This window comes from Mustela nivalis (genome assembly GCF_964662115.1).
Source record: "Mustela nivalis genome assembly, chromosome: 8".
NCBI lineage: Eukaryota > Metazoa > Chordata > Mammalia > Carnivora > Mustelidae > Mustela > Mustela nivalis.
The window spans coordinates 97,883,005-97,896,012 of record NC_139027.1 but is presented as its reverse complement, the minus strand read 5'-3'; the positions used below and the strand labels follow the sequence as shown (position 1 = coordinate 97,896,012).

General features: G+C 47.8%; 1 protein-coding gene across 1 annotated transcript; it reads right to left on the bottom strand.

The window, feature by feature from the left end:
- Nucleotides 1-424: 424 nt before the first annotated feature.
- Nucleotides 425-7,841, bottom strand: CD93 (CD93 molecule). Its single transcript, XM_082744389.1, has 2 exons — nucleotides 5,479-7,841; nucleotides 425-5,230 (listed from the first exon to the last, which is right to left on the bottom strand). The coding sequence occupies exons 1-2, from the start codon at nucleotides 7,692-7,694 to the stop codon at nucleotides 5,206-5,208; spliced, it is 2,241 nt and encodes a 746-aa protein (XP_082600515.1). The 5' UTR covers nucleotides 7,695-7,841; the 3' UTR covers nucleotides 425-5,205.
- Between the last annotated feature and the right edge of the window lie 5,167 nt (nucleotides 7,842-13,008).

The following is a 13,008-nucleotide window of genomic DNA, read 5'->3' as shown; positions in this document are numbered from 1 at the left end:
GTCCTTGTCCCTCGCCCCACGCTAGGTGCCCCAGAGTTAGTTTTCATGACCCGTCGGTAAAGATACAGAAGTGGGGCAGGCAAGGTACTTTTTTTTTTTTTTTTAAGATTTTATTTATTTATTTGACAGACAGAGATCACAAGTACGCAGAGAGGCAGGCAGAGAGAGAGAGAGAGAGAGAGAGAGGGAAGCAGGCTTCCTGCGGAGCAGAGAGCCCGATGCGGGGCTCGATCCCAGGACCCTGAGATCATGACCTGAGCCAAAGGCAGCAGCCCAAACCACTGAGCCACCCAGGCGCCCCGGCAAGGTACTTTTTTAAAGCGACTCTTGAGGAGAGAAACGGATATGTTTAATGACCATGAATTCAAGTTCTGCCATGTAGTTCGAGTTGTTATGAAATGTATTAAAACAAGTTGACAACAAATGCATTCCAGAGTTTATTAGGTTATGCATGTGACATAAAACACAAAGGACAACAAGCAGGCTACTCATTGAGGCGGACCCGAGATGCCCCTGGTTTCTCAGAGTTCTAAGACCGACGCAGCGGCCAAACCTGTCCTCCCCACCCTGGGAAACAGTCGCGCCCAGGGCAGAAAGAAGCCCCACAGAAGAAATCCCACAGTGACAGAATTAGTGCACCGCATTTTGAATACACAGATTTAAAAATACAAACATCTCATCTAGCCTTTGTGCAGCGATGACTGACATTTGCGATCACATCAAGTATCACAGAACAAGGCCTTGTGAACGACGTAATTCAAACTTCAGCCAAATATGCATGTAAAGAACCCAGCCCAGAAGAACAGAGGGCAAAATCTGTAGAAAGGAAATGCTTGCCCCCTTGCAGATAAGAGGAACAATGTAAGAAAGAATTTACAGTTTCTTCCTAAAATAGATGGGCATGATCAAAACACAATTCTTTTTATTTTATTTTATTTTATTTTATTTTATTTTATTTTATTTTATTTTTAAAGCACTTCAGCAAGTATTAGTTTCAGGAATCTGGAACGGAATATGGTATTTGATTACAGAACACATGGAGAATTTTGATTATCAGCCTTTTTTTTTTTTTTTTTTTTTTGGTTGACAACCGCCACAAACCCTACAGACATAAGCGGTAGCTTTTGCAGCCAGACAGAAACAGATGTTTTCAGGGATCATATCTCAGATTCCCATGCTAAATCTATTGTTTAAGGTGATGGAAATATGGAGGGGACATTACACCATTTTGCAGCTGCTAGAAAGCCATGCTTTCCTGTTTTCCTGATTCAGACAATGGAGAAGGTAAGGAGAAAAATAATAGGAAAAGGCTGCCCTATATTTGCTTTTAAAAACTGCATTATTTTGAATGTAGTATTTTGGGGGGGTCAAATCTCACCTCTGTTCTCTTAGTTTTCATAAGAATATCTGTGGGAAATAGGGTTGAAATAAAATGAGCTAATGATCACATCCATATTCTCCAAAAGTTGTTTGGCGATAAAACCCCAGGTCCTATCAGGATGTATTCAGACTGGGGCTCCTGAGTGGCATGTAAGAATAGCAACAAGCACGTGTGTGTTTCAGGGAGAAGGTTTATTTCCAACTTAGTTTTTCCTGTACCATCTACATAAACACACCCACATACGTGTTTAACTTTTTATTCTACCTTTTTGCCTAATCACAGGGAAGATGTTAGCCTGCACCCCTCCTGTCCTTAAGACAGAAGCCTCTTGAGTCACCCACTTTATGCTGCCGGGAAAACACCGTGGGGCTATGCAGTGCCAGATGTCAAAGGTTGTGATAATCAGGCATGTGGATGAACCAAAGGGACACCAGCCTCAAGGTCACAATGCTGAGCAGCGGTGGGTGCCCCCTACAAAAGACCCCACCAGGTCCACCATTTCCCAAGGCTTTTTTTTTTTTTAAAGATTTTATTTATTTATTTGACAGAGAGAGATCACAAGTAGGCAGAGAGGCAGGCAGAGAGAGAGAGGAGGAAGCAGGCTCGCTGCTGAGCAGAGAGCCTGATGCGGAACTCGATCCCAGGACCCTGAGATCATGACCTGAGCCGAAGGCAGTGGCTTAACCCACTGAGCCACCCAGGCGCCCTCCCAAAGCTTTTTCAGATAGTTTTCCCACCTTTGCTTTATATAGTCCTCAGATGGAGCTTGTCCTGTACCACATGTGCACAAGGGAAAAAAAAGAAAAAAGAGGAGGGAGCATCCCTGAATTTCAGGAAGGAACCTAGTGGCCTGCATGTTTAGGGGACCTCCTCCCTTAAATGATCTGCCTTGGGAGACAGAGTGAGGGGAAGGGGTGGGTTTGTTCTGAATATAGTTTCTCCAAGAGCATCCTAGAATTATTGAAGTATGGGGAATTCTATTTGGACAAAAGTCTCCACTATCTTTGAGCTTGTTGCCAAGTAAAGCCATCTCCCTTTTCCCAGTGCCCTGGCCTTTCTGCTGCTCAACAGCTCAGGGACAGAATCGTGCTCCTGCCCAGCCTGGGGACACAGTCGGAGGAGTCTGCACCTGACAGAACCTAACTTTCCCATGCTCCATCCTTTCCATTTCTTATTTTTCGTCATGGCCCAGGCACCTGGGAACTTCTGGATAAAAAGACTGTTAGCCAATGACCAGTAAGTTAATGGCCACATGGACAGTGGGCATTTGTTTATCCACTGCTGTGGGCCCCCACCTCCCCAAGCAGGGATTCACAGCCCTCAGACAAAATGACAGAGGTATCAAATAGGACAATAGCATTTGTTTGAGGCCATCGGTTTTCGTCAGATTCACTGCCTAAGCTCATCTAGTTCCAAGATCTTAGCCACTGGTAGGAGTGGCCAGGAGACAAGGCAGGGCACATCTACCGAGGAAGGGGCAGATTCTGCTGGAGAGGATATTGAGAAATTATTTACCAGCCCATTTCCTCCCTTGCGTGTTTCACGGTGGGGATCTGTGGTCTCCATGTTGTTGGGGATAGATTTTCTTACCCATAGAGGGATTTGAACCTGGAAATCAGAATCGGGGCTGCACCGGAGAAGAAATCCAACTCTAAAAACGAGAGGGGGCACTTGGGGACCTCAGCCAGTAATTTCCCACAGGTCCAGAAGGGGCTTAGGAGAAGCCTAGAATAGGAATGCCTCCTTCCTTCTAGTGACAAGGTAAAATTGTAAAAGCCTGGAGGTAAAGTTGTTGAATTTGCATTTATTTCACGTAAGTGCAGATATTGTCAGTAACACATCCAGCTAACTCTTTAAAATCATCTGAATAGTGGCATAATTGGTTCCCATACAGGGTCCTGTGCTCAGTGGATTACAACCTTGGTCTCCTTGGGTGTTAAGCATCAATATTTCAACTGAAATCTAAATAATACCAGATGTCTTTAAAAAGCACAAGTTCCAAATACCTTGTTAAGTCCTCCAAAAGCTTTGTCTTTCCTTACACCTACTCCTTTACTTATCCATTTTCTCAAAACAACAACAAAACAAAAGAAAACAAAAATCCTGAAATATAGCACCTACATTTCAAAATTAGCTAAAGGATATTTTCTCAATTCTGAGGGTCATGCACCTGGCAGCTCTTCCTGCCCCAGGTGTCCGCCTCTGGGACAGATGTGTTTTTAAGGCAAAAATAGAAACAATAGAGCACCCTGGTTCTTAGAGGCAGATTTTGAAATCCCTAGAAGGAAACACAGTCCCGTTCTGCTCTACAAGGCAACAGCAACAAGCCTGCAGGCCACCTGAGGTCTCTCAGTGCTACTCAGGCAGGTTTTAAGAGCTCTGACCACTGGTGAATCCCTGAGGAGCTTTCCAGTGACCCAGGCAAAGCTTCGTGGGGAGGAATTACTCTCCACCACTACACTGGGAAGGGAAATCTTTGCAAGCAAGCATTTAAAAATAAATTAAAACTGGTTTGAGTGGTTTCTGTGGTTGCAAATTTTGAGCTATTCTCTTTTCCTCTATCCCTCCCATCTCCCCTGCTTTTTTAAGAAATAGAGAAAAATGTGTCAGACTTTCTTCAAGCAGAAAGAAGACAGTGTCCTGCCTGCCCAGTCCCTGACATGCAAACTACAGCCACAAGTCAGGATCATGTTCTCAAGAAGCAATACCAGCTGTGAGCTATGTTAAAATGCCTTAAGATGCCACCATTCAAAGCTCAGCATCTCATCCCCCTCACACAGTCTTAGTAATCAAAATGAGAGGCTTCTCAGGGTTTCATCCATCTATGATCAAAGCATTTAAATCCAGAGCAGCATTCAGGGAAGGCAGGTGGCCTGGGAGGTGTCTCGGGGCTACACTCGCCCAGAGACAAGACGTCTCCAGCTTTTCCCCTTGTGCGTAGTCACTTCATCAACGGTAAGTGTGTGTTAGCACAAGTGGTTTAGATGGATTGATTCAAGTACTTGTGAAACAAACCCAGGCTTCTCTCTCAGGCGCTTCGGAGTACTTGCTCTCGAAAACATTTCATACTCCTTGCACACTTTCCAGACTTCACTTGCAAATAAACCCAAGACTATTATAGAGACACTAAGAACTAGGAAATACAATTTCAAAACTCTCAGCGTTCTTGCTACCTAAGCAGATCAGTGTACTCTGGTCATTCTGTGGGACCCCAACTATAAAACTCCGCAGGGCTTGTGATGGGAAAATGCATGAACTCAACTGTAAAGAAATGTTTCCAGTTCTGAATATGTTCCTTTTGACAAAAACAAAACAAAACAAAAACAAAAACAAAAAAATACTTCTTATGTACTATGTAATTAAACAATCGATTTAGTTTCTGTTCTACCAAGAGGAACAAATCATTCCAATCCTAATTAGCATTAGCAGACCACCTTTTCTTCTTAGATGATTCCAATGAGCAGAAAAGCAGTTCCAAAGGAGCCCCATTAGCACCTGACTTGTAAACCCCTGATCCAGAATCAGTGGGAGCCATGCCATCAGTCACATTTGAATTTGACAAGATAAGTGAGTAAGAATTGTTAATATTCACAAAATTCCCAAAATGACATCCTAACCCAGTGGTCCCACTTCGGGAACACCACACACATGTAGAAAATACCTGTATATTCCAAGCGGTCAGGCTTTTAAGAATGTTTACAACCGTTTGCTAAGATTCCAGTCCAGTCTTTTGGAAGGGTGTGGGTCCCCCACTTCTGACGGGGTGCGTAAAGGTCAGAGGATGGTGGTGGCTGATTGTCAGTGTCTCTGGGGCCATCTCACCTTCAGCAGTCCGTCCCTGGCGTCGGACTACAGAAAACAACCACGACAGCATTGGAAGCTGCTGTGACCTGCCGAGCACATCTAGACCCTGGGAGAGACCCCATACTCCACACCCCAGGCAGGGCAACAGCCCTTCAGGATCGCCTCTGGGCCGACAGCCTGGACAATGCCTGTCCCTTGTACTCTGCCTGCTTTCTGTGCCAGTCCTTGCCCGCCCACCTACCCGCACCTGCCCACCCTCCCGCCCCCTCTGGGTGACCTGAGGCCTCCTTTACCTGTACTGATTCTCCAAAGCCCTGCTCTCAGCTCGCTCTGGAGCCCAGGAGTAGCTGTCAGCTGCATTCTGGGGCTTTTTCTCCTTCTCCTCCTCCCTCTTTGCTCTCCGCTTGCGATAGACCAGTAGCCCTAGAGCCAGAGCCAGTAAGAGTAGGATGGCCACCACCGTGCCCAGTATGTAGAACAGCAGCAGCTTTTGTCCGTCCGTGCCCTCTTCGCTTTGTTCTGCCATGAAATCCTCATTTGTATTCTCCCCAAGGCCAGTGGTGGCCATGGGGTGATGGGTGCTGGGCTCCATCCAGACAGCAGGGGGCCTACTGGGAGCCAGCATGTCAGGTGCAGTTGGGGTGACAAAGGTGTTGCGTGGAAGGGAGGGTCCCTTTGTGGTGGGTGCCTCCTTGGAAGTGCCCTCAGGGCCCCCGATGGGCCCGGACATTGTGGGAGAATACACAACTCTCCCCTCTCTATCTCCTGCATCCTCTCCCTGGGGAGGCCCAGGCATTGGTGCCAGGGAGGTGGGTCCCAGCATGCAGGAGACCCCATCAGGGCCCAGCTCCCAGCCTGGCAGGCAGCCGCAGCGGAAAGATCCCTGCGTGTTGAGGCACAAGCTGTCACAGAGGCCATTCTCCAAGTCCGCACACTCATCCACGTCCTGGCACTGGGTGCCATCCTCCCCAGCCAGAACATAACCCTTCTCGCAGGAGCAGTAGAAGGAGCCGTCTGTGTTGGTGCAGTGCTGGGCGCAGGGCGTGTGGCCGGTGGCACACTCATCCACATCCTGACATCCTGACTCACTGGGCTCATAGCCCACCCAGCACTCACAGCGGAAGCTCCCAGGGGCATTGACACACTCCTGAGGGCAGGGTGAGTCCTGGCACTCGTCCAGGTCCACGCAGTCCCGCTGACTTGAATCCAGCTGGTAGCCTAGGGGGCAGCGGCAGGTGTAGTTCTCCCCTTGGGATGCCGGCACACAGGTGGCTGAGCCTCTGCACGGGTTGGAGCTGCAAGGGTTCCGGGAGGTACAGGTCACCAGGTCGTCGAGCAGCCGGAAGCCCGGCCGGCAGCCGCAACGGAAGGAGCCGTCGCCCCCCTCGAAGCAGTCCTGCTGGCAGCCCCCGTTGTTGAAGCTGCAGCCATACTGGGTGCTGATGCAGAGGGGGCCCGAGCTGCCCCAGTCAAACACATCAGGGGCCTTCTCCCTGCACACGAAGTAATCCTCCTGACCGTGTTCCCCGGCCCCGCAGACCACGGTAGCTGCGGAGCCAAAGGGCACAGCCTCCAGGGAAGAGCTGGTGGCCTTGAATGGGGTCGTGTAGTCCACCCGGCCTGGACCCCCCAGAGCCAGAGGCTGGCACATGCCTTTGAAACTGAACTTGCACACGAAGCCCTCGACGCTGCTTCCTGGAGAGTTCGGGCTCCCGCAGGGGCCCTCGGACCACTTGGAGAGATGGCTGGCATGAGATGGCTGGGACAGTTGCAGCAACAGGGACACACAGCGCTTGGAAATGCAAGAGCTCCTGACCTCCTTGTTCCAGTTGGTGTAAGACGTGTCCTCCCCGCCACCCAGCCAGCTGAAGCCTTTAAGCGGCAGGCTGGGGTCTAAGCACTTGCCTTTCTCACGCTGGAGCCCTATCCAGAACTTGCCGATCCTAGCTGCCAGGATCGCCTCCGACTCCAGGAGCTGGGTGAGGGCGCGCTGGATGTGCCGGGCCTCCTCCTCACTCCTCACCGTGGCCAGGTTGCCCCCGTTCTTACTGCAGTGAAGCTGGGCCTCCGCTGCACTCAGCTTGCCCCAGTGGGCCGTGTAACAGGCATTCCCCGCACACACCACGGCTTCCCCGGGAGCCTGGGCCCCTGCCTGGGGCTGGCCCAGAAGCAGGAGCAGTGGCAGCAGCAGCAGCAGCGGTGGCAGCCTGGCGGAGATAGCCATCATGGCCCCGGGTCCCTCTTGGCAGGACGCTGGTGGCCCTGCAGTGACAGCAGCAGGCGCAGCTGAGCTCCAAGGAGAACTGAGGGCTTGGGCGCAGACGCTCTGGCACAGGGAAGAACACAAAGACTGAGGGCTTTTCACATTCCCCTGACCCAAGGCGCATCCTGTACTGTTGTACTTCTTATTTCTTACCGGATACTGGGGCTTCCTGCAGTGAATAGTTTTCTGACTCCTGTTGCCTTCATCACGGTTTTGTTGTTCATAGAAGAGGTCAGACGGCTGCATTGGGTCTCTGGCTAGTCGCTGGGGAAATGCGGCAGTGTCGGGGGAGGGGGGGCAGGAGGTTCCAGCTCAGGGACGCCTGCTGCTTTATTTGGGCTCCCTTGTCGTTCCCATCTGCAGGAAAAACTTAAATGGCATGCTACAGAGTGAGTGGAGACTTTTGGAAACTAGGAAGTTGAAAAAAGCTCACTTAGTAACCCATAATAAAATTCCACTTTGGTTTGCAAACAACCAGAAGAGAAAAAAAAAAAAAATCTCAGACTTAAGACATGAGGCCATGGATGGTTATAATTTTCAGCCTTTTTTAGAAGCAAACTGGATTTTTCTTCTGCCTATCTCATGTTCCCTTTGGCTTTGGAAGTCTTTTTTCTTTTATCCCCTCATCGTGAACTTTAAATAGATGGGCAGTTTTTAAATAGGAACCAGGCCGTGGGAATGACTGATTGTCTCACACAATGCCAAGCTCCTAAAGAACATTAACCCAAATGGGATGAAATTTGGCAGTTTTCAGGGTTTCATAGTGCAAATACTGTGTTGTGAGGTGGCAGTGTCACAAAAAGCAACAGAAAAGCAAGAGGAAAATGTTTCTGGCCTCGTGGCCCTGGACTTGCTTTCCTGCCTCCCCCGGATCAGGGTTAGTAGGAAGGGCCAGAGTTCTGAGAATCCCGGCCACAGCAGGCCCCTTCCTCCCAGCAGCTTATCAAAGGCCCTTGAAGCAAAATGTGCTTTCCTGAAGTCACAGATGTGTTACTCATCGGGGCTGTCTTCCTCCCAGAAGTAGACCCTGAGACAAAGATTTGGGACACGTCATTTATCTGAAAGGAGAAGTCAGACAGGAATGGGGGGTGGGGGAAAGAGAGGATGCCTGAGCATGCAGATGATACTGGGTCTCCTGGAGCATGGTACCTGGGAGCCCCCAGTGACCTCATCAGTTTTCTGAGCCAAGGAGATGGGGCTGTGGCAGCTCTGTTCCAGCTCCCCTCCTCATTGGAAGCAAAAAATTCTTGGCACTCTGGATTGATAGTGAGAACCTCATTCACTAGAAGGAGCACTCAGGAGGGGAATGGCTGGAAGCTACCGAGATGCTCTGGGCACCACACACATGTCTGCTACATTGGCCCTCTATCGAGATTTGAGTTAGGGTGTCATAGGGGTTATGAACTCACGGGCTTTCGGCCTCACCAAAGCATAAGGTGCCCATCTCAGACTCTAGTTGGAGACCCTTCAGAGGTGTCCCTTATGTTTTTATTTTAATAAGATATTTGAAATAGTCCAGGAATTCTGTCTCAGACCCTTAGGATCCCCCTGTGTTCTTTGGTGTCATCTATCCACCCACTTACCTAACCATCCATACCTGTATCCATCCATCCGTCCATCCATCCATCCATCCATCCATCCATCCGTCTACCCATCGACACATCCATCTAACCACTCACCTATCCACCCACTCACCTATCTATCCATGCATTTATCCATCCACCCATTCATCCAACCAGTCAATCAGCCAGCCAGCCAGCCAGCCAGCCAACCAGTCAATGTTATTTAAGCCACCACCATTCACTGGGCTAGGCATTGGGATTAAAGGAGGGACTCCTGCTTTCATGACCCTTGAAGTCTGTTAGAGTGGACAGATTTGAACATGTTGGACAGCTGTAGCTATCCAACAAGGAGAAGTTGAAAGTGTCAGCAGAGGTACTGTCCTGTTTGGGATGTAAGCAGTAGGACTGGCTCCTCTGATGGAAAAGGCCAATGAAGTTGGGATCTAAAGGAGGAATAGTTAAGAAGGGGAATGATTTCCATATGCGGGAATAGCACAGACAGAGGTCCTGTCGTGTGAGGGTTGTGACATTTACAAACGTATGAAGGATGGGCCATGAGACTGGAACCTGAAAAATGGGAAGGAGCACCCAGGGAAAGAGGAACTCTGTGAGTCCAAACAATGAAGATTTGAGGTTTTGTTCTGAAATCTATGGGGAACACCCAGAGACCAACCCGCTGAGACTGCATGTAGAGAATTGGAAAGTAAGCTAACGGATCCCAGTGGTATGGGGGAGCCACTCAGCAGGCAACTGCAGACTTGCAGGCACAAATGACAGTGACTTGAGCTGGGCTGAACCCCTGGATTAGGGACAGCAGATTCAGGAAATGATACAGGTCCAGAACAGGCTGTTCTTAGCATTGGTGGAGTATGAGCAGAGGACATGGGAAGTATCCAGAAGGACTTCATCGCTCTCTGCTTGTACTACCAAGGGTTGCAGATCCTGGAAGGCTGTGTCTACTGGAGGTGGAGAAATGGGGCCTGGATCAGAGAAAAATTGGAGGGAGTCTGCCACTTGGGACCCAGGATCCCCCTGCTTCCTTAGGACTCTGAATTTACCACCTTGGGAAACTTGGGAAGTAGCTAGGTTTAAGGGGGCATGGAAAGGCTGGGTGCAGGCCACTGTAGTTTGGTGAATATTTAGTCTTGGCGAAAGGGTCAGTGTTGACTCCTTCCTGGGCAAAGAAGCTATGTTTCTAAAGTTTTAGTTATAGGCAGGCAACTTCTTATCATTTTATAAAATCAGTCGGATGATGATTGAAGCTTGAGTTGCACTACAGCCTGGCATGCGCTCATAGCAGACTCTTCCTCCTGATTTAGAGTCCTGTCTGTGTAATTCCTCGATTAACTGCTGTGATCGTGCAGGATTCACCCAGCATCCTGCTTGGTTGGTGCTTAATGACATGGGCTGAATGAGTGATTTACAGCTTATGAACCAGTCTGACCCCCAGATCTTTGTCCGGGTATTCTTTCGTTGGCAGTTCTTCATCTTTCACATGGGAACTTCTGAGTCAACTCTTCTTCACTTGGCCAAGTGTTGATATCATAAAGAAGAAAGTGAAGCAAGGACATGTGCTCAGTTTATTCATTCATTAACCCAGGGAATATTGTAAAACACTGGCTGTGAGACAGACCACGTACAGTGCAAGAAGCTCCCAGCTCTTAAATTTGTGAGCTCTTAAATTTCCACTCCCTTATCTCTAGTAACCCGGTTAGCTAAGCCTTGCTCTTGCTCCCCCTCATCTGTAAAGAAGGAATGGAAACCAGAGCCTCTGGATGCCTTTCTTAATCTAGTGTCAACAACAGAGAACTCATGTAATTACATATCCTTCTCTCTTCTGAAACTGGGAAGAAGGAGATCAGAGAGAAAGCAGGAACAGAGACCACTGCTGCCCTCACTGTGTGGTACAAGGAACCAAATCATCTGTTTAAACTGCATGGGTGCAGTTGGCCTCATACTGACGCAATGACTGTTAAATACAGTGCAGTGATTATCTCCCCTCCCTTTGTGCCTCACAACTTTTGACTTCCACTCTAATCCTTGATCTTTCAGTTACCGCCTGCTGAGCTTGGCTGAGTTAACTCTCCTGGGACCCCACCGCCAGAGGTCTCTAGCTCCAAGTGTCCTGCTGTCCTCCTTCACCTGTAAGGAAGTGGCACAAGCATTTGGGGGGGAGTGGGGGAGGGTGGAAGCCCGATGCCTTGTGAGCTCAGCAGAAGAAGGAGAGCTTACTTTTACCAGGTGGGATTTAGCTGAGTTCACAAAGTATTGAGGATTGTCTGGATGCTGACTTGAAGAAAATTCTGAGCCTTACGTCCTGAATTCTTCCACAGATGACAAGTTACCACCTTTTACTTAGAATGTAGGTTTTATCGGGACACCTGGGTGGCTCAGTGGGTTAAGCCTCTGCCTTCAGCTCAGATGATGATCTCAGGGTCCTGGGATGGAGCCCCACATCGGGCTTTCTGCTCATCGGGGAGCCTGCTTCCCCCTCCCTCTCTGCCTGCCTATCTGTCTACTTGTGATCTCTGTCTGTCAAATAACTAAATAAAAATCTTTAAAAAAGAACATAGATTTTTACCAAACCCCTTTGAAGATTGATAGTTAAAAAATAGGAATCTGTAGTGGGGATACCAGAGAGCTTTCCTTGGCAGATTTTTGAGTACAAGCCACATTAAATGTTCTAGAACAATCATAATCCTATTAGCATGGTGTAGGCCCTGAGCCATGACCCCAAACTGTCTACTTTTATTCTGTACTCATTTATCAATGAGTACTGCGCTCTTTTTAAATTTTCTAAAAACTTACTTCATACAAAAGAACAAATATTGTTAAAATATCTGTACTGCACGAAGCAATCTACACATCTGATATAATCCCTATCAAAATAATACCAGCATTCTTCCCAGAGCTAAAATTTTTATGGAATTGGAAGACATTTCAAATAGGCAAAATAATGTTGAACAAGGAAAGCAAAGTGGAAAGCATCACAATTTCAGACTCCAAGTCATATTATGAAGCTGTAATTGTCAAGACAGTATGGTACTGGCCCAAAAAGAGACACATAGATCAGTGGAACAGAATAGAGAACCTAGAAATGGACCCTCAGCTCTATGATCAATTAATCATCCAAAAAGCAGGATAAAAGAGCTAATGGAAAAAGATAATCTCTTCAACAAATAGTGCTGGGAAAATGACAGCCACATGCAGAAGAATGAAAACAGACAACTTTCTTACACTATACACAAAAGCAAATTCAAAATGGGTGAAAGACCTAAATGTAAGACAGGAATCCATCAAGATGCTGGAGGAGAACTTAGGCAACAGTCTCTTGACTTCAGCCCTAGCAAATTCTTACTAGACATGTCACCAGAGGCAAGGGAAACAAAAGCAAAAATGAACTATTGGAACTTCATCAAGGTAAAAAGCTTCTGCACAGCAAAGGAAACAGCCAACAAACCAAAAATGTAGTCTATGGAATGGGAGAAGGTATTCACAAATGTCTCATCAGATAAAGGGTTAATATCCAAAATCTGTAAATAACTTAACAAACTTGGGCTCCTGGGTGGCTCAGGGGGTTAAGCCGCTGCCTTCGGCTCTGGTCATGATCTCAGGGTCCTGGGATCGAGTCCCCATCGGGCTCTCTGCTCAGTAGGGAGCCTGCTTCCCTTCCTCTCTCTCTGCCTGCCTCTCTGCCTACTTGTGATCTCTCTCTGTCAAATAAATAAATAAACTCTTTTAAAAAAAAAAAAAAGAAGAAGAACTTAACACCCAAAAAACAAAACAAAACAAAAAATCCAGTCAAGAAATGGGCAAAAGTCATGAATAGAAGTTTTTCCAAAGAAAACATCCAAATGGCCAACAGACACATGAAAAAATGCTGAACATTGCTTGGTATTAGGAAAATACAAATAAAAACCACAGTGAGAAACCACCCTATCAGAATGGCTAAAATTAACAAGTCAGGAAACAACAGATGTTGGTGAGGATACCGAGAA